The sequence below is a fragment of the Anas platyrhynchos genome, chromosome Z (genome assembly GCF_047663525.1).
Source record: "Anas platyrhynchos isolate ZD024472 breed Pekin duck chromosome Z, IASCAAS_PekinDuck_T2T, whole genome shotgun sequence".
Classification (NCBI taxonomy): Eukaryota; Metazoa; Chordata; class Aves; order Anseriformes; family Anatidae; genus Anas; species Anas platyrhynchos.
In genome coordinates, this window is record NC_092621.1 from 84,252,425 (window position 1) to 84,275,388 (window position 22,964).

The 22,964-nt window shown below is 36.7% G+C and overlaps 1 protein-coding gene across 14 annotated transcripts in view; it reads right to left on the reverse strand.

Annotated features, from left to right (window-relative positions):
* MCTP1 (multiple C2 and transmembrane domain containing 1) overlaps positions 1–22,964 on the reverse strand; it is a 271,275-nt gene that overhangs the window by 151,105 nt on the left and 97,206 nt on the right. For all 14 annotated transcript variants that reach the window (XM_072031696.1, XM_038169782.2, XM_072031693.1 and 11 more), the window contains 3 exons: positions 5,943–6,085; positions 3,190–3,269; positions 2,518–2,626 (listed from right to left, as the gene is read on the reverse strand). In XM_072031696.1, the coding sequence (XP_071887797.1) occupies positions 2,518–2,626; positions 3,190–3,269; positions 5,943–6,085 (332 nt within the window). The remainder of the gene's footprint in view (positions 1–2,517; positions 2,627–3,189; positions 3,270–5,942; positions 6,086–22,964) is intronic.

Here is a 22,964-nt window from a genome sequence, read left to right on the forward strand (position 1 = left end):
AATGTAGGTTATATAGGAATATCAAACCAACAAGATTTAAGAAAATTTGGAAGGACTTAGGAAAAAGTGGTTATAATGTGAAAACACATTTTCTCTGCAGCAGTCATTAAAACATATTTAAGGATCCTGACATGTTTCTATTTTTAAGTTTCAACAGGTACTATTTGAATTATTACCTATATAGAGATAATCAAATAGAAGGGAAGCAGTAATCATTCAAATGGAACACTATATAGATTGGGATTGTAGGACTTTCCTTAATTACTATTTTATACAGTACATGTTTCTATAGCAGAAAAGAATTAGCTTTGATCGTCTAGCACAGCATTTGAAAATGTATTGATCTCAACAAAGTTAAATTCAATAAAAATTATCCTCATTATTATACAAGACCTTTTAAAAACAGTCAAGGATGACAGTTCGAGTGATATATTTTGCAATATATTTACTCCTTAGAGAGTAAATAAAATCTAATAAACAAATGTACAAGTACATGTGGTAAATCTGTAAAAGGTAGTTGTGGCTTGACCTATTAAACCTGTATCACATTTGTATGCATCAATTCAGTATTAAGCTTATTGGTCATATTTCCTTTGCTGTGACATAAGTACTCTAATTTTACTGTAACTTTGTTAGGACTGCTGTGAGTTCCGTATCTTGGCAAGACTGATTTCTAATAATAAATAGAAAACTCGAGATTAAGAATCAGAGCATTGTCAATCTTGGGCATTTTTAGAATAAAGTGCCAAAAAAAACCACAGCTTAATAACAATAACAAAAAAAAAGAGGTCACTTCAGATAAAGTAAAAACATTAACTTACTAAATAGAAAGGTAACAATGAAATGCATAACAGCACAAAAACAGTTTTTCCTCTTATTACCATCAGTCAGTTGGACATGTGAAAAATTGCTGTCCAGGAAGCCTATGGCACATTCAGTTCCTAAATTCACTGAACAAATACCCATATGAAAGACATGTCACACTGTAGTGTCTTAATTTCACTTTTTTTAACAATGATTTTCATAAGCTCTCTTTGTGAATATTATTGTGATAATATTCTTCCTTAAGACTGAAAGACACAGCAAGTATCCTATCTGTATGGTGAAAAAAGGAAACAAACTTCTACTGCCCACGTAATGGTTTCGCACACCAAAGCACATTTATTCTGTGCTTCACAATTTAAGATTACAGCATGATAATACCAAAATCACTTGAAATGACAGGGCTATTATCATCTGACTCAGAAATGCTGTTTTTACTCAAAGACATAAAAACAATGATGTAATCAAGTATGTTTTCAAGTCAAATGATGAACACTTTTATGTTGAAAATTTGCAAGGAACTGTTCTGAGTTGCCTGCACAAAGGTATAGCTTAAAGAAAGAATAATATAATTAAAAAAATTAAATATAGTTTAAATAAACTTCCTGTACAATATTACTGTTTTCCATTATTTTTGGTAATTTCTAACAGAATGTCATAAAGAAAATCAAGAGATGAGAAACTTGTTTTCAAAACTCTGCGCCTTTGTTGTACCAATTACCAAATACCTAGCTCCAATTACTGAGTTACTAGGTTATTTAATTAGCACTAGGGAAAAAGTTGGAAAAATAAGAGTATCACAACACAGCAATATTTGTCAGATATGTAACAGGATTATCTGTCACACCAGTGTCTTGTAGCATTACAGAAATGTATATATTTTTACAAAAACTATAAAGTTGATCATATCCCTGTTTGCAATATGGCCACAGAATATGAATGAAAAATTTCATCAGATTAACACTTCTTTTCCCTTCTCTGAAGTGAAAGGAATTCAGATAATTTTACAACTTCTTTAGAAGATTTCATCTCTTGTATTACTACTGTAAGTGTGCTATTACTACTTAAGTCAAAAAGCAACAGATGAAAAATTAAAAACAAAACACATCCAAACAGCAGACGATTTGTCACAACAAGATCTATCTACAAAACAGGAAAGCCTTTCCACTAACTAAACAATTTACAAAACTAAGATTGATGAAGGAATTACAATAAACACGGAAAATCGGAAAAAAAAAATCAATTTAAATCAATTAATAAAGTTGAAAAATATCATGTAATGATTCAACACTAAAAGCCAAAAAGTAGAAACACTACTTTTCCTTGAGTTTCTTTCTTTTCAGTGTAGATTAGCATTAAAATATCTTATCTGGAGATGGCAGCACTAGGTCCAAAATTCTTCACCAATGTTTCATTTGATATTCTTCTATATTAATCACCACCGTTCACCTGCAACTGGCTTTATTTGAAATTGCAGACTGTTTATGTTCTGTCTGGATCACTCACTACCATCTCAGTGAGAACCCAACCCAGATGAAGTATGCTCAACTATACCTGAAACACTGCTCAGCGTTGTTCTAAGGCCTGGAAATATCAAATTAATCTCATGATATATCATTTATTCTTGTGCTTTAAGTCATTTAACCATAGAGGGGTCACAAGAGTGATGACACTTGTAAAAATATTTGCAATTACCGCTTCTCGCTGTTCTTCTCTAGGAGCCAACAGAACTGATAACAATATACTTCCCAGATCATGGTCTGGATAATGAGGATCCTTCAGACTCAAAGTAACATCTGTTTGCCTGCAAGAGAGAAACGTGTGTTTGTTTTGATTGCAGGCTTTCAGATAATTACATTTCTGAACCATTACAATTACAGAAATCTGCATTTATATGAAACTACTTGAAAACGATGTCAAAAAATTAGCTTATTTATTTCTTTAAGTACTGCAGTCTCATAAATAAATACTAAATGCTGTTTCTCCACGTTAAGTACTTACACATGCTCAAGTAATTAAATCAACCAAAATGGTAATGGAATAAAAAAATAAATAAAATAAAGAAGAAAAATAAACATAAGCAGTAGGTGGTAATACTGTGGACAGAAATAAAATAAGAACAAGAGTAAAGTGGTTATAAAACTTATCTCCTTACAGATGATGTAACAAATTTTCTGCATGATCAGTTAATACATTATTAATGTTAATGTTACAGTCATTCCCTAAAACTAAATGTTCTCCTTCTGCCAGTTTTATGTGATGTAGGTTTACATTATTATTTTTTTAAAATAAGGTTCTATTTACAATTCCACAAACATGAAATTGACAGACCTACAGAATTATTCCAAAGGCTTGTTTGTGCCATACCTGTTTAATTCTAATGAAGTGAGATCCAGAAATGCTGATCCAATAAAGTCATCTTGAAGTCCAAAGTCATAGTCGAACACCTATGATGCACAGGAGACAAAATTTTCCAGCATTAGAAATCTTTTTTTTTTTGAAATTTTACTGCTTCATGTTCTTTAAAATCCTTTTACAGAGTTAAGCCACATGTTCCCCACATGTTAAATCAGAAATAATTGCAAGCATCATGTAACTTTCTGTCCACAAAGTAAATTTTTAAACTCCTTATCTAAAAGTCAGAATGCATAATGTACAGACACAGACATATACAGCTAATAGACTGCATATGAAAACAAGACCTGTTGCACAATGAGAAAAGCTTTTTTTTATAAACATAGGCACAATGAGAGGAAGACCAAAAGAAAAACTAAATCAAGGAGAATCACTGATTTGTTAGACATGAATTAACACCCCTATGAACTTTATGAAGTTTAGAAAGAAAGGTGTGATATGATTGTGTAAAGTGGGTTATTAACAGCAGTTGTGACAGTATTAGGAATGAAAAAATAGTATTAGTCTGGCTTTTGAAGATTTTACAAGTTTTTAAGTTTTAGAAATATTGTAATCTAAGTTGATGACTTAATATAGATATGCATATGAAAATAGTGACACTTACTACTACTGTGAGAATGCTGCCTGCTAGCTCTCTATCTCAGAGAAAGCACCTGGAGAAATTTACTGAAATCCAGACAAGAATCTCTGGCTATTACATTGAGTTGCATCATGATTTGAGATGTATTATACTTTCTCAAGTCAGAAGGAAGAATAACAAATTACTCAGGGATGGCTTTGGGAGGGAAAAAAAAAGAAAAAAAAAAAAAGATGTATGGCAACAAAAAAAAGTTATGACATAAAACTACAGAAAAATAAAGTTGGAAAATGTCAATTTTCAAAATCAGATTTTCCAGGTAAGTTAGATTTTCTTGTCAAATATTGTCTTGAGAATTTCTAAGGACTAGAACATAGCTTCAGCTCTAAGTAAGACTGATACTCATCAATAGCTAGTGATAATAACATTTAACTGAGAAGAGAGGCCTGGACTCAAGGCATTTGATTTTGATATAACTACTTCAACTATTGCATTACAGAAACTCTTTCCAGCAGTTAAAGCTACTCATCATCCACAAATAAATAGTTCAGTGGCTACAGCACTGCTGTGGGACACAAAGGATTGACTATATGTTTTTATATACAAATCCACTACATGCACTGATCTACCTGAGTACCTGAGCAGGTACTGTCATATTTTTTCTATCTTACTTTCATTCTAGCGTGAAAGGAAAATGAATGATAAAATCTCTGTTATTCTTGCAGAATTGATTTGCTTTCTCACCCTACAAATTACAAAGAAGAAAATGTCCAGTGGACCTTTACAGTTGAGTTAGTATAATTTAGCCATGTCTTAAAATATCTGAAAGAGCTATAAAAACTGCAATATTTAGACAATGCTTTGTACGTACATGGATAGACAGGTATTATACCTGTTAACAACTATTTTCCAGGAAAAAAAAATTGTTTATTTGGCATGAACAAATCAAAATAGGTAGTTATGGGTAAGCATCTGCCTTTGAATCTATTTCTCTGTTTTAGAGTACTAAGTATGTGTTTATTCATTACAAATCCCTACGAGTAATAAGAGCAGGAAAGTGCCGGTTAAGAATTATAATTATTTGAGCAGAACACATAAAACTTACAATACAGAGCCATACTCAAAGACTGATTAAGTGACATTTATCTACTAAAAAATTCTATAATTTTGTATGTCAGTTACAGTTTTTGTCAGCTATTTCAGATTAACACTTATACTGAGCTGAGTATTCTGACAAATTAAATTATAGGTATGACTTAATTTTCTAATCTTCCTCAAAGTATCCTATGTATGTTCTAATTAGAACCCTAAAACTGTATTTTTTCCTGTAACATTTTTAGAATTTAATTTCTATCTACATTGTTTTACAAAATAAAGAATCCCGTTTGGAAACAGATCACTATAAACAATTTGGGCCAGAAAAATGCTTTTCCATTCCATGGAATGCATACACGGATGGATGTTTCCTTTCTAATATGGATAACTAAGAAATATTCATGGTACTGCTGCAATTAACTCTGAGCATTGCTGGCCTCACTTTGATTTAAACTCAAGCTATCTGATATTTTGGCATAGATGATGCCTCTGTCATGACAAAATCATCCTCACCTGTGATATACTGAGTAGAGTTAAAATATAAAGAAAAAAAAAGAAAAAACACAAAGCATTACAAAACATATAAGCAAACCCATTGTGTTCAGGCATGAACAAGAAAAAAATGAGAGAATTAGGCACATATGTTGATTAATTCTCAAGTTAATGTCAGGAAAAAAATGCTTTTAATGGGATAGATTATGCTTCATATCAGAATTATACAATGTTTCTACACATAAATGGCATGCCATCAATATACAGTGCAGTTTTCTTGCAGTGACCTTCTCTTAAGGTCTCTTAAGGGCATGACCTTCTCAAGAAGCGTGAAATAATTACAGCCCGAAATAAACTAAAATACCTCTACCAAACTTTAAAAGGTAAGTTCTCATATAATTATTATGTTTATTTAATATAAGTAATTCACCTCAAAATATATTTTTTTAATAATGCAGTTCTTCACAATAACTTTTGCAGCAATTATAACCTGTACTTTCCTTCAATAGTTCTTTGGTTGTAATTTCTCAGACATAAATACCTTTATATATATAGGTTCTCTCAGATTATCTATAAGAATGGAAGTTTTTTCTTCCCATACAGGATTGAGGTTCTTATGTATTGTTTTACTTCTAAATACTTCTTTTCCTCCAAGTTTGAACTTGACGTATGGATCACTGGTTCCTGTTAACAAAATACATACTGTTAATTATGTCCTTTCAATACAATACAGATAAAAATGTAATTTTTACTGATAGTCAAATTAAAAAAATCAGCTGAGGAAAGAATTACTTTTTTATTATCACAATTTATTTTACACAGTGTCATTACTTGGCTAATTCTCTGTGCTGATATTGAATGGGTACTTGCATCACTTTCTGTTTGCAATCCAAACTCAATACTGGCTTTTCCGCTATAGTCTTTAGTTAACAAAATAATGAACTTTTTAGGACTAGGATCTTATCTTAATGTAATCAGAACAAATAGATTATAATATTAATTTATTTAATACATTAATCTAATTACACTAAGTCTCTGAAAACGCATGGGCAGATGTTAAGAATGAATCCTGTCTCCACAGACATCACCAGTGTAACTCTTCATTGACTTTATTGATTCCAGGATTCCCTCTTCCATGAAGGCTTCCTACACCAGTCAAGATGAGCAAACTAACCTTAAATTCAGGCCACAAAGTTCATGTGCTTCCTGCAGCAACCACGTAACAGCAGGCAAGCACAGGCTGAAGCTCCCTGATATGAGTAACAGTTGACTGACCAGAAATGTAACCCCATAAAGAACTGAAATAGAAATGTTAAAAATGCCGTGAATGGGCCACGGATGGGGCATGGGTGTAAAAGCATCAAAAAAATGAGTGGCAGAAGGAAGGCTACAAGAACGGGACATGCTGAGGCCACAGAAGTTAGCAATCCACCTAGGTGCACATCTCCATCTTCTCCTCAGGACAGCCAGACAGGGAGACAACAGACATTAACTCAACACCTGGTGACATACACAGACTGTTAGATCACCACCAGCTGCCGGAAGGTACCAAATGGCATGTGCAAAACACAGTGGTGACACCACTGCTAGGAGCCTGGGAGGTATGAGGACCTGCCAGCTGGCATCCCCTTCCCTCCTGGTCACAGGACAAAGCCTTGCACAACACATGGCCTTTGTGAGCATGTGGGTGTCAGTGTGAGCGCAAACAACTGAAACCAGCTTTGTCTAGAAACAAATTTGCTTCCTCCTGACACCAGATCTCATGCCTATTTGCTACATTATTATGCTGTGATGTTATTTCCAACAATCTGACTCCACTCACCATGCCTCAACCAAAAACCTGCATGTGGCAAAGGGGGTGAACCTGGGGTAAGGACAGGGACATGGCGAGCCACAAGGCTTTAGCCACTTGCTTGCAGAAAAGGCCAGTTGCATCCAGACCAGACAGCAGCAGCTCTGGGGACTTCTCCGTGTGAGATACATGGGTGGCTCACAGCTGGGTGGGCTCCTGCTTCAAGATAACCACACAGCTACGAGACACACAGCTTGTGCCAGCCCCAGTCCTCAGGGAACCACGGCCTCCATGGCAGGCCAAAAGAAGGCTGCCAGTCTTTTACTGTGCATTTTGATTGCAAAAGACATAGTTAAGACTTTAAAGGAAAGGAAAACTTTTGATAGAAAATTCAAACTAATTACTTTCCCTAAAATGCCAATTGGTAACATTTCACATTTATGTACATGGAATTCATCTCAGTGAAAAATTTCAGATGGCATTCATCTTTCTACTTCTCTGCCAGCTGTTTGTCAGCCCTAACAATATTTGAGTCTAATGGATTCAAGACTATTTCAAAATCAACAATACATCTGACATGAACAAAATTACATTGTCATGAGCTAAAATGGGGGACAGTCTTTCTTCTCACCATTAATGGGTTGCATATTCCAGACATTTGTGTTTACATCCATCAGCAAATGCAGTGATTGTCTTTTATTAAAACTGCAATGCTATCTTCTGGCACAACTACAGCTCTTTGCACTGTTTTATGCAGCCACAAGATGTCAGTACGCTTTAGTTAAAATTACATATCCCTTTCAAAAATCTAGCAGTGGAAACTGGGACCTCGCATGTAAGAGGGCTGCCGTCATTCACTTTTATCATTACTGAGACAGTCTCACAGAGGTATAAAAACTTAACTCTAGCACAAATCACTTTTTCCTTAGTTATATAAATAGTAGTAACAATTTATTAGTAAGGCAAAGATTTTTATTCAAACTGTGAAATTCTTTGAATGTGGACACAAACAAATCAGCAAGAGGAATGTGAGCCATATATCCCCCACGAGCTGTAGTGATGGGAGATCATCCCAGTGATTCTCCTCACTGCTGCCTTGAGCTACTCATTATCTGGTCTTTAACCAATTCTTTTTATTCTGCAAATTTCACAACATTCTCTTGACGTTTGAAATTAATATAAAACAGTGTTGTGAGATTAATAGCTCATGAATATTTCAGGACACAGATGTCAAACAATTTAATTTTAATTCATTTTTATGCAACAAATTTATTAGTGAAGCATATAAAATGTTACTTCCATTTACAATGTATTGCAAAATCTCAGGCTTTGTAACATTGTGCAATGGATGCTTGAACCTTGCTTTGAGACATATCTGCTTTAAACCAAGAGCTCACTAGAACCATTCAGTTAGAAGTACTGTGCCCTTCACAGACCTTTCACATTCCCTGAAGAACGATTCATCAGATTTTTTGAAGGTTGCATATAAAGAAAGACAAAATTAAAAACAAATAAAAAATATATAGCATCAGTCCTGCAATCCTTCACTAATGCCCTGCATAGTTGAGAAAACCCCTAGGTGTAGTGTTTGAACAACACACACTGAGCCCAAGTGTCAAACCAATATTCTTTTTTAAACACCACCCCACCAAGGAAACAAAAGGATTTTCTGGAATTTTGTGCTGAGCAGCAGAGCATGAAAGAAGGCACAGCAGAAGCCAAAACCCCTTTCCCTCTAAAGTGTTCTGTTGAACAGGATCAGGTGACCTCCTGCACAGCTCTGTGTCACAGGGTCCCAATTTTAGTATGTATTATAACAATAAAAATAATATGTTTTTACATAGCAATTATAGATCCCTATTAATACATAATATCATCATTGCATTATTAATATAATTGCATTAATATTATATTAATACTGATTCATTAATGGTACAATATTAATAATATGCTAATATGATTTTAATATATAATAAAATTATGAAGTGTGTTTTAATCAACAAGCTCAGTTCAATTTCATAAGTATAACTTTGCCGTTTTATTAAAATCATTTTACTTTTGATCTTAACCTCACACAAACCCAGTAAAAATCTACAAGCCTTCAGAATGGGCTTCAAACAAAATAATAATAATCTGATACCCGGTCATGGATTCCTGTTACTCAAATCCCAGCTTTTTAATTGTTTTCCTTGTTATCAAACCATTCAAACGAACCTGATACACCAAAGCCTAATACCCCAAATGTTTATTCTACCTGAACCAGCTAACTACAAAACAGCCTTCACTCATGAGCTTAAAATCTTACAAAAAAGCCAAACTATGCAACTATAGAATATATGATTTTATGACACTGATATTTTGCTGAAGCTGCACCATTCCCTGTGTAAAGGCAATAAGCATTCTCCACACAGGGTGGCAGCCTCTCTTTGCTAAGGAGGCTTAGCCAAACAGACACCTAAAGATGCTGCTGCATTTCAGTGGGGAAACTTGCCACCACCACAGTGGTTGTTCCTTGATCCTGTGGGAGAAGGCTCCTCTGGCCCTGCAGGACCTACACACTAAAACATAGGGATGAGCTGACTGTCCTGAATCCAACACTTCTCCCTATGTAGACATCACCTAAGATGGAGTTCACTTTGCGGGTTTAGGGCTTAGATTAGATCTTGGATATACAGAAAGATAAAAGCATTTTGCAGGAGAAAGTGTTTTCAAAGTGTTTGTTCAGAAGTATACTAAACTGCTTTCCAGAAGGAACCGTAGGAGAGTAATTAGAGAGAAAATACCTCCTAGGCAAATTTCACCGCAATAATAATCAACATTATATCTGATAGAAAGGAAACATTCTCAATAAAACCAATACATAAACCTAATTGGTTTCTGAGGCTTTGTAACATGCCTTTCAACATATTTGGCCTCTTGTTGACCAGATTCTTTTCCTTAATTAAATCTTATTTAACATAATGGTATAAATGCTGACCTAAGAAAATTCAGCAATGAACAGAAGGGTAAATGTAACCGTGAGACCAAGTAATGAGCTTGAGACTGCTCCCCCTTAACTGGAGCTAATGAGAGAAGGAAGAGGCAATGTCTCCATATTTACGTGCAGCATTTCTGTGGTTGACTCCAGGAGGGCAGAAGTCAAACAAACAGCTTCTCCAAAAAAACTCAGCTGAAGATTTACCTACATCATATGGGAACCAGACGTTGAAAGTCTAAAGGCAAATTTTAAAATCTTGTACTGAAAACAGAAAAAACAGGCAAAAAGCGTTCATGCTTGTACATAAATATATTATAAAGCAGATGAACAATACTGAAAACCAGCACTCAGCTGCTGTTTCATCTACAAATATTTTTATACTTCATATATCAAGAAGAAAGAAAAAAAAAAAAGCATTTTAGAAAAATGGTGAGCTACCAAATAAATTTATCACTCAAGGGAATTAACTGATTTGGTTGCAGCTATATAGCTACGACAGGCATTAATTTCTCCACCATTGCATTTCACTTACAGTCCAGAATAACTTTCAGAACAGAACAGAAAGCCATTTGGAAGCCTGTTCCTGAAATAGAAGAGAGCCTGTGCCCATCAAAAGATTCTGCACAGTTCTGATTCTCATCACTGCAATTTAAAATCTAATTTCAAATTACTGCTTTTGGACAATATTAAAAAAGTTAGCTTTCTCCTGTGAAACACTTGTTTTTTAGACTGTTGAGAAAGCAAAGCAGAAGAAATCAGAAAAACAAGCTTACTCTCCTCTCTCCTTTAGTCATAGGAGAAAAAGCAAGTAACACAATTCATTAAGTTCTTCCCAGTAGGCAGTTAATCACTGCTGCAAAATGAGCCACATGTACAGAAATTTTTATTTCGCAATTTTTCACAGCAGTGTGTTTTGCTAGTTTATTTATTTATTTTATTTTTTCCCCAGCCTACAGCGCTACTAAGGATAAGCAGTAATGTTACAAAAGTTGCACCTAATACAAATCAAAAGTCTCCTTTGGATTCATTACGTATGTGCGATTGAATGCACATTTAGAACCAGTTCAGCCTAGTGCTTTGAAAAGCTGCAAGCTTTAAAGAATATTAATTGGAAATCACATTAGTTAAAAAGAGCTTGCTCCTGTACAACACACATGAGGAATATTGTGGGAATGAGCACAAGATAAAAAGCAATAAACTTCCAATAAATACGGGAGAAAATAAATTTTCAACATTGCAAGAAAAAAGGCAATGTACACACATCTGGAAGCAAAAATAATGAAATAAGGTCAAGGCATATTCTTAATTAATTTATTCTCAGAACTATAATTAAACCCCTGTCACGTGTTTCTATTATTATTCAATTTTAATTCAATTTAATTAATTCAAATTTAATTCAATTAAATTAATGAAAATCTTGGAATCACTTCATTTCATCTACAGTTTTTAGAGAAAGAAAGCAAATGTCTAAAAGCACGACACTAGAGTTGGTAAATCAGGACAGGGCCCTAATACCTATTGGGAGGACCTTCACTGAAACTCCTCCTGAAGGCCAATCCCATCCTTCTTTCAGATATTTTCATACAGGAACACCTGCACCTTCATGAGGTGGCTCCTGAAATTGCAGAGATTTTCTGTGTGCCATAGAGAACAAGCCAACTGCAATTTCAGTCCGCTTTAATTCATAAGGCTCCATTTCACCATAGCTGAGACAACTCGGCCTCCACTGCCTATGGGTGAGACCTTATAAAAAATAATAATAATAATAATAAAAAAAAAGTAGAATCCATTGACTGCGTACCATCCCTGGTCACAAATATGAACTTTTCTTCACTTTCACTATGAAAGGTTTTGCCTTTTCCTTAACTTCAAGGACTATCACATAAAGGACTTCACTAGATTTTTACCCATATCTGATCATCGAATAATCATTATGCAAATAAATCCATTTTAGAAAATCCAATCTTATGTCCTGATGTATAAATAATTAACAAGAGTTAATTATTTACACCATGATAACTTCATACAAGTACATAGATGCACAGTAACTTTGACATCATAATTCCTGAGAAGCTTAATTATTACTACAAGCATTTGGTCCTGATTCATTTCTTGGAGAACTCTCTCTTTCCAACTCCATTCACTTTGTTACCCTATAATGAAGTTTTTCAGTCTCAAATCATTTTCTTTTTTACAACCAAGGTAGAAGAAAAACTGAGAAGATGGTTCTCAAGCATGTGTTAATTGAGTATACCAAGCAAAACATGCATCAGTTTCTATTTTTTTACATATTTAATATTTCCAAATTGTGATATGAAAAGTCTCATAAAAAGAAACATAAAGAATATGTCTGCTCCGGAGTACTGACAGTCCCCTTTAGTCTATTACTAAAACTAGGGAAAATATTTACCACAAGCTATTTTATATTAATTTAACAAACAAAAATAGTAATTCATCTTATTCACTTACACTATTGCGTACACTAAAAAATGCAGCTTTTCCATCAATGATCCTAGTTTCTGTCCTTCTGTCCACCTAACAAAGAATTATCCACCCAATTCATCTAAGAAGGACACTAATTACTTTAAAAAGCACTTATGGAATATTAATATCCTAAGAATGAAGATACCAATTACAAATTTACAGTGAGCACACAAGTGCTACAGGATTCAGAGATCTTCTACTCAGGAGTCAATAGGGAATACAAAGTTTTAATTATTCAGTGTCCATTAAAAAAAAATGTTGGTTATAGCAGTCATAGTTTTTTATCTTTCTTTTGAAGACTCATTTCTTCCATGAAAAAGGCAGCTTAACTACTAGATTTCAGTATTGCCCATGATAAATCATCTTTGTTTAATAAATACCCATCTATACAAATACTAATTATGCTTGTGAAATACAAGGAATGATAAAACCAGACTGGCAGAGCACAGGATAGACAAAGAGCAAGTACTCAAAGGTCAGCGTAATTTCAAGAAAACTTATTTAATCTTAAGCATGGCTGAAGTAAGATTCATTCAAACAAAATTTATGTTACAGAAATGTGATCCTTACAGCATGAATTATTATTCTAATTACTCAGGGTAAACAGAAGTACACCCCCTGACCAAAGGATGTACCACTCCTAAAAGCTTATGACTGAAATTAAAATCTTCCTGAATTTGTTTAGAGCACGACCATTTATTTGTGATGACAGACATCTTTTGCAAAATCAATCAGAGGTTTCACCTCTTCTCATACAGACAGAAAAATCTGATTTGCTTTCTCTATAGTGTACAGTTCACTGTAGGTCTTACACATTATATCTTCCAGTTTAGCAGAAATAATATATGTATTTTTATACAGTTGCAATAGACAAATGTGATTTGCCCTTGTCAATGTAACAATACAATTAACAATCTCTTATTAGTATTTTTTTCCCATTCCCCAGGGAGAATAGTTACTATACATTAAATAAACGCTGAAATACAATCAGATCTTTGATCAGATCTCAGCTGTTACATATTTATTTTTATTTTATAGGAAAAAAAATGTTAGGTAAAACAAAAATAGAAGCCTCTAGCAGCATGCAGCTCACATATGTCAGGCACAACAACAAAAAGGTACAATGTGTATTTAATATCTCAGTTGAAACTCATACTCATGGCATAGGCAATCCCTGCAAAAGTCACGTGAAGGAGAGCTTCCACTGTGAAGGAACATTCACAGAAACACAGTATGTGAAACTTGCCTTAAAACAACATTCTAATTTTCTAGCTAAAAAACATTAATGTTGTTATTTCCTTATTTTTTTTAAGGTCATCTGAGAAACACAACAAACAAACAAACAAAAACCACAACAGACATAGTAGCATGTAAACAAAGCATAACTTTGAATTCACTTTTAGACACTTTAAAAACACAGGTGTTTATTGCCTTGTAATGACTTTGAATTAACAGACCAGATTCTTCCACCTCAATCAGAGGACAGTGGTCTGAAGTCCCAAGTCAAGATGCTGCCACCAACCTGCAATAATTTATCTGCATTACTAACAACAGGTTTCATGAGGATTTTGGCTCCTGAGGTAACTTAAAGTACTCAAGTGCTACATCATCTTCCCTGCCCAGTAGGTAATGTGATCTGAAGAAGCTATCTTTTGATCTTGGTACAAATTCCTACTGCAATGGTCCACTTAGGAACATCACTCAATTTTTGACACGAATGTCTGCATCTTTGATTGCACTACGGTGGCACACTATTTAAACCATACCACTTCAGTAACATATTATGCCTGACAGGTTATAGGTGACTGGACAGCCTATTATTTATTTATTTATTTTTAACCTTATTTTTAGCACTGTCAAAGTCCTCTTGCTTTACCTCTGTTACTTCATGGTTATAGGAACAAAATGATTCAAAGCTTCAGTCAGATGTTTAGAACTTGGGATGACTTACTCATTGAACTGCGTTCATAAAATGACTTAGAGATGTATGTATCACAGATACACACTTTTCCTCCTCTTATGAATATTTGTATGTTCTTTGAGAACAAAAGCTATTAAATAGGAATGAAAGCTTAGCCACCACAAATACAAGCAACAGACATGTACATTTTCTAATCTGCAATGCTAGCATTATACTCCACATACCTACCAAAGGAAAAATCCATTTAACTACATGACACATTGTCATGTGAAATTAAAGTGAATAATAAACATGTTCCTACAATACTTAAAGAATAAGAAGCATGGTAATGAAACTGAAGGAAAGGGAAATGATTTGAGAAGCATTAAATGAATGCAGTTGCTGGATAAACAATTCCCTCTTACTTTCATCATTTGTATTAATAAAAACAAAACAAAACATGTTTTATTTCCAGTACTGATCTTCTTAAACCAAAAATAGACATTTCCAAGTGAAAGATCTCTAGTGTTAACAGTCTTGTGTCAAAATAAATAAATATATATTTTTATCATTTCTGGAACTAATACAAGTGGTATCAGAACTACAGGTTTCTTGTTTGAGAGGAAGAAGTTCCAAATGATGCCTCCAGACCATGATAATTTACAAGGCAGAACCTGAACAAGGACAGAGCCACATCTTACATGCTTTCAATGTATTTGTCAATGATGAGGTATTAATGTGAGACCCGGTTAGCAACCCTTCAGGATTTGGAATAATGGTACCTTAGTAGGAAACACCACATTGTGTCCTATAGCTATCTCTTGCTGCTCCTACTGGAAGAGCAAGAAAATTTTGGCCTTCAACAAAAATCTGGGTTTCTCTATTACCTATTATTATCTGTTATTTCCAAGTGATCAGTCTCACTTCAGCTCAGTTCTTCCTTCCTTTTTGATCTCATGCCATGTGTAATAGATTCACAGAATCACTGAATAACCTGAGTTGTAAGGGATACACAAGGATCATCAAGTCCAACCCCTGGCTCCACACAGGATCATCCCAAAGCAATTCACATCTCTGACAGCGTTGTCCAAATGCTCCTTGAACTCCATCAGGCTCAGTGCCATGACCACAGCCCTGGGCAGCCTGTCCCAGTGCCTGACCACCTCTGGGTGCAGAACCTTCCCCTAACCCCCAGCCTGACCCTCCCCTGTCCCAGCTCCATGCCATTCCCTCGGGTCCTGTCGCTGTCCCCAGAGAGCAGAGCTCAGCGCCTGCCCCTCCGCTCCCTGTGAGGGAGCTGCAGGCCGCCATGAGGCCTCCCCTCAGCCTGCTCTGCTCTGGGCTGAAGGAACCAAGGGACTTCAGCCGCTCCTCATACGTCTTGCCCTTGAGACCCTTCACCATCTTTGTAGCCCTCCTTTGTATGCTATTTAACAGTTTTACGCCCTTCTTATGCTGTGGTGCCCCAAACCACACACAAAACAGAAGGTGAAGCCACACCAGCACAGAGCAGCCCTTGACCAGCTAGCTGTGCGGTGCCTTATGTAGCTCCCACCAGAGCCTCTGCACCATGCTACTGCTATTGGGACTCATTGTGAGATCTCCCTCTGTCTGTTTTTTGTCTACATCCACCTGTTTAAATCAACTCACTCAGGGTCGGACTGTCCACTCAATTTATGCCCACAATTCACTTTCCTATTTGAGACTTGGCAGCAAATAAATATACAAGGCTATCAAGAGATCAAGAGCTTTATTTCATTTCAGAAAAAAATACAGAAAGTCCTTTTCATAAATCTGAGTTTCTGTGCAGTCTGGGTAGGACCATACTACAGAGAAAAACAGCGGTTTGGATTTCCTAGTTTTAAGTCAAATAATGAGCACAGTCAATGCTGAAATCATTTTTAGACAGAAAATAAGATCATATGGGAGAAGATACAGAAAAAATAGGAAACAGCCTCAAGAATGCAAGGTTTCCACTCATATAATTATTTTTTTCCTCCTAGGTCTCAGTGACAGACATTTTACTGCTCTTAGGCAGAAGGTGTATTTGCTCGGACTGCTATCTTCTGCATTCTAGCTTACTCACGTGCCAACACTTAATCACCAAACTATGGCTTAAAAGAAAGTAACAATATCACCACTGGTATGCAGCAGTCACACAAGGAGTAGTTACAGTATACCCATTAACCTCTCCTATTACAAAACTCCCATTTCTTATGACAGTGAGAACTACCACAAATATGACAGCAGCAAATCAAATGGAAGTTAATGTAGAAGAAAACATCATCAGAAGTCATAATAAAATATTTTGATTGAAAATAAGCTAATATTTTAACCCTGATTTTAAGATGAGCTTCCAAACGCAAACTGATTAGAAAATAACCATGAAAAAAACCCTATCCTGTTAATAATTCTGCACTGCTTCCTTTCCTAAACATTTTGCATTATCAGTGGAGAAATCAGTCCAAAAGGGCTGCAGAGGTTGAGATGAATATATTGCATTTGCTCAACTTGAAGATTTCTTCTTGAGAATAATGAAAAGGCAAGTAACTTATTGCAACTAAAAATGCTATTCATAAAAGTGTAGGTAATAAAAGGTATAACAATGTGACAAGACAGAGAGAACAGATTTCTTTACTTTGTACAGGTTGGAGCATGTACCCAGGGAAATTACACATACTGCAGTCCAAAATACTGCTGTAGATAGCATTAAAGCAGGAGCACAGGTAGGAAAAGGTACAGCAGAAATTAACATTAGGTTATGGAAGAGAAGCAGTTTGTCTCTGCAATAGGTAAGTCTGAAAATTCCTTTTTTTTTTTTTTCCTTTAATTACATCTAAATTTTGTAAGTATTCAGCTAACACCAGATGGATTCTGTTCCAACAACTGTTTTTTTCTGTATTGATGTGAACAGGCAAGCTAATCCAAAAGTATTCTGTACCGGTACTTCAGAAGAGTTGCAACAAAGGGATTACAGCAGTGTCAGCTAATGGTGTATGGGCACAAAACCTTTACAACCAAATTTAAACTTCAGTTTTGCTTTCTCATACTGTATCAGAGGATCGAGCCCAGGAGGCCAATGGTACCTTAAAACTGAAAAAAAAAAAAAAATAATAAAATGCTGTCTTCACATGTTAGAGAACATATTTTCAGAGTGATGGACTCCTCTGAATCTCAAGTTGTATCGTACTTCAAGTTATATGATCACAAATTACACCACTGTACCTAGTGGCATCATTTCTTACTGTTTGTTACATGCTGTATGAGTACTTCAGGTTTCATTAGTATTCCTTCACATTCTTTACTTCTATTCTTCTAAAACTGACTTGTAACCAAAATACTAAACATACAGCCCAAACATCACATCTGCACAAGTACTTATAAGTTCTTAGTTAACTGTTTATTTATTTTTTAACTGTAAAACACAACTGCTCAAATGGTCGTTTCTAGAAAAAGTGAGCAATCTATCAAGAGCATTCTTCCAAAGACATTAAGGAAAAATTTACTGTTTTCTTTCTATTGCATTTTTATAGGATCCTAATATATTGAATATATACACATATATACATATGTTATATTACAAACAAGACTGTTACAGGAGAAGAAATTCTGGCCCACTCAGATTCATAGAGATTCTAGTATTATCTCCAACAGAGACAGAATTTATTGTAAAAATCAGAAATAAATTCTGTAATTCTAAAATCTAGAAATTACCTAGAATTATTAAGAAGCCTGCTGTACTTCTTGTTATATGCTTGTGATTTTCAAATATACGATAAACTTACTTACAGAATCACAGAATCACAGAATTGAAGGGGTTGGAAGGGACCTCAAGAGATCATCGGGTCCAACCCCCCTGCCAAAGCAGGTTCCCTAGAGCAGGTTTCCCAGGTAGGCGTCCAGACGGGCCTTCAATATCTCCAGAGAAGGAGACTCCACAACTTCCCTGGGCAGCCTGTTCCTATGCTCATTACCCGCACCGTGGAGAAGTTCTTTTGCATGTTGGTGCGGAACTGCCTATGCTCTGTCTTGTGGCCATTACCTCTTGTCCTGTCCCCGTGAACCACTGAAAAGAGGTTGGCCAAATCCCCTTGTCTCCCATACTTACGATATTTGTAAACATTGGTAAAATCCCCTCTCTGTCTTCTCCAGGCTGAACAGACCCAGGTCTCTCAGCCTTTCCTCATAGGGAAGATGCTCCAGGCCCCGTATCATCTTTGTTGCCCTCTGCTGGACTCTTTCCAGGAGTTCCCTGTCTTTTTTGTACCGGGGAGCCCAGAACTGGACACAGTACTCCAGGTGAGGTCTGAGCAGGGCAGAGTAGAGGGGGAGGATCACCTCCCCTGACCTGCTGGTCACGCTCCTTTTAATGCACATCATGATCCATCCCATGTGCCCTCGTGGCCATGAGGGCACACTGCTGGCTCATGGCCAACCTGTCGTCCACCAGGACCCCCAGGTTTTTCTCCTCAGAGCTCCTCTCCAGCAGGTCACCCCACAGCCTGTACTGATACATGTGGTTGTTCCTTCCCAGGTGCAGGACTCTACACTTGCTCTTGTTAAACCTCATTTGGTTTCTTCCTGCCCAGCTCTCCAGCCTGTCCAGGTCTCGCTGAATGGCAGCACAGCCTTCTTACTTAGCCCACAATTTACCTTAATACATCCTCACCTTTGCAGCACGAGTTTTCCCAGTGTACTGCAAACTGACATTTTCAAATCTGGGTGCCTAAAAGCAACACATCAAAATATGTTTGAAAAAAAAAACTATAAAGTTATTTTTGTCTTTCATAAATATCTGTTTCATATCCACTCAGTCATATCAACCAATATTTTTGTGTAATCTGCATAACTCTCATAAATAAAACTCCATTTGGGGATTTTTATTTTTAAATTTTCACTGCACTAAATACGCTGCTACTCACAGATGTAAATTCTGGCTCAAAGCACTCCGAGGCTCCAAAAATTCAGTATTTTATTTGGATGCCTGATTAGTAGGGTTGTGCAGAAGCTGGTAAAGTGTAAGAGCCTACAGACAGTGGTGGCTGAAAAATACCCGTATTTGCCATTTTCGTAGCGTGGCACACAGCCAACACTCACAGGCAGCTTTGGCTAGACCTTGCCATGGGAAATTCATAGCAACTATTGCTGTCTCCAGAGGAACTGAGACTAAGTTTGCTTTGGAATTGTAGAATTTTTAATTGTAAGATCCCAAGGAGTGGCTTGAGAACATGCTAGGACATGTTCTCAAATTATGTAATAATCCCATAAATTTACTTGAGACATGAACCGGACTTGACAGTCCATCTTCTCACTGTAAAAGACTCCCCTTTAAAGGCACAGCATTGTCCTGGTTTCAGTTAGAACAGAATTTTCTTCCTAGTAGCTGGTGGAATGCTGTGTTTTGGCTTAGGATGAGAAGAGTGCTGATAACACCCCGATGCTTTAATTGTTGCAGAGCAGTGCTTATACTAAGCCAAGGACGTCTCAGCTTCTTGCTCTGTCCTGCCAACGGGCAGGCTGGGGGTGCAGTAAGAGCTGGGAGGGGACAGACCCAGGACAGGTGACCCAAACTAGCCAAAGGGGTATTCCATACCATCTGACGTCATGCTAAACAATAGATAGGGGTGGCTAGCCGGGGGAGGGGGCCGGACTGCTCGGGGTTAGGCTGGGCATCGGTCAGCGAGTGGTGAGCAATTGCATTGTGCATCACTTGTTTGTACATATTATTATTATTTCCCTATTATCACCATTTTATTATTATTGTTATTATTATTTTGTTATTATTATTTTCCTGTCTTATTAAACTGTCTTTATCTCAACTCACAGGCTTCACTCTCCATTTCTCTCCCCCATCCCAGAGAGAACGGCTGCGTGGTGTTTAGCTGCTGGCTGGGTTAAACCACAACAAGCATTTAGCAGTCCTTTTATAAGGCTGCCGTGCAGTATCCTCAGATGTTTCTTTCTTCTTGTGATGGAGAAATGAGGGAAAAAATAACAACAAGTACCACATTGTGTTAAGAGAAACACAGATCAGATGCTTACCAAAATACAAGGGAGAATAAGCGATTAGTAGGGTGAAAACGATGACTTATTTTCAACTTCAAGGAGCACCTGTTTCTTCTGAAGTTTTCAAAGTGGCAGTAGGATACCATCACCCTCCAAGTGAGGATATCCAATAGCACATAAGAATGCCTGGCTATAGCAGAAACAGAAAGCCATATTAGAAGAAAAACACTGCATGGAGACTTAAGGAGTTTGCTTGATGGTGGTGAACCAGTGCAGTGAGAGAGAAGGCACAATGTCGAGGTGAGATCAGAAGGAACCAAAGCAACACAGCTAAGCCCATCCTTCTGTGGACTTCGGCACCTTCTGAAGGACAGAAGGACAAAGCTGCTTGCAACACACGAGATGGGTGCTTACCTCTGCCCTTCTGGGTATGCTGCCCTCCCATTTCTCAGATCTGCACTTCACTCTTTCCTCCTTGCTCTTCTGTCAATTATTCCTCAGTTACCATCAGGTATGAGCCACTGCCACCAGGATCCTGCCTAAGGTCTACCTCTCAGTAAGGTGAACACACCACTACCAGCCTCCTGAGAGCAAGCAGCAGCTCCTTGGTGGTGCCACACTGTGTGTCCACCACACTGCTACAAAAAAACAACTGCAGCAGCAAGGCTACGGCAGAGTTGAAATGTATTTTCCCAGTCTGCATTTTATAGTGGGCAATGCTGATCTGTATCTGTTGACAGTTAGAAATAAGACCACAGCTGTAATTCTCTTTAACCAAGCTAACATCTCTCTACAGAAAAGAGACACAAAACCGCAGCAGGTTCTTCCTTAATTTTAGGCATATTTAGTGAAATACAAATAAAAACCTCTGTATACCTAATGACCATGTATCTTTAAATAAAACATGCTGTAAATATTTTTATGATGTATGAATGCTGTCACACATCTACATACATTTACAAGAATACCAGGGTAAGAAGCAAGCCAAGCTGTGATCTCTTGTTTCAGCATCATACGCTCAGTATCTCTGTTGTAAAGAAATTAAGCTTTCAAAAATTAGCTGTTCCAGACCTTTGTATCTCCTGGAGAGTTTATAAAAATGCATTACGTATAATTGTGACTCAGATAAAACAATGTAATCCCTTTGAAACACCTTAAAATAAGCTAACACTCTTGCATATTCTCATTTAAACTAAATATGAACTTTGATTTCCATTCAAAACCAATTTATATCTGATTTCCTTTGTATTAAATAGCTCTAAAATTCCAGACACAACAAAAATGTTAAAATAGAAATAGAATTAAAAAGATGCTTTGAAAAATGTTTCCATTTAGTAGCACAAAAATACTGATCTGAAACACCTTCTAGAAACAATTTGGCTTCTGGCTTCCTGTTATATTCTGAGTAACTTTTCTCCTTGGCTATGGCCCTGTGACTATTTCCCACATCATGAAGATGCAACAAGTGCTACAGTATTGATTTATGCCATTAACCCTCTCATCACACCTTTCCACAGACGTGTTCCCATCATTCTCAACCCTGTAATACACTTAGCTGTATTTCACAATAAGCAAATTTCACTCCCTAATCCCAATCTACCTGAATTGTGGAGATGAACAGTTTGTAGATCTGGATCATTACCCTCTACACACTACATTTTAGGATTGAATTTCAATATCCTACAATAGTGATGCACGATTCAAGCATAAATTACATTCTCTGTAGGTAAGCTTACATAAAAAGTCTTTTCAATAATTTTAAGTGCATTGCATTACACATAGGTGTGCTTTCAGTGTTTCATGGCTGCACAGAATCAGGTGTATCTTAAGGCTGATTGCTCTTATTTTACAGAATCACAGAATTTCTAGGTTGGAAGAGACCTCCAAGATCACCTAGTCCAACCTCTGACCTAACACTAACCAGTTCTCCACTAAACCACATCACTAAGCTCTACATCTAAACGTCTTTTGAAGGCTTCCAGGGATGGTGACTCCATCACTTCCCTGGGCAGCCTGTTCCAATGTCTAACAACCCTTTCAGTAAAGAAGTTCTTCCTAACATCCAACCTAAAACTCCCCTGGCGCAACTTTAGCCCATTCCCCTTCATCCTATCACCAGGCACGTGGGAGAACAGACCAACCCCCACCTCGCTACAGCCTCCTTTAAAGTACCTGTAGAGAGCAATAAGGTCGCCCCTGAGCCTCCTCTTCTCCAGGCTGAACAAGCCCAGCTCCCTCAGCCGCTCCTCGTAGGACTTGTTCTCCAGACCCCTCACCAGCTTCGTCGCCCTTCTTTGGACCCGCTCAAGCACCTCGATGTCCTTCTTGTAGTGAGGGGCCCAAAACTGAACACAGTACTCGAGGTGCGGCCTCACCAGAGCCGAGTACAGGGGGACGATCACCT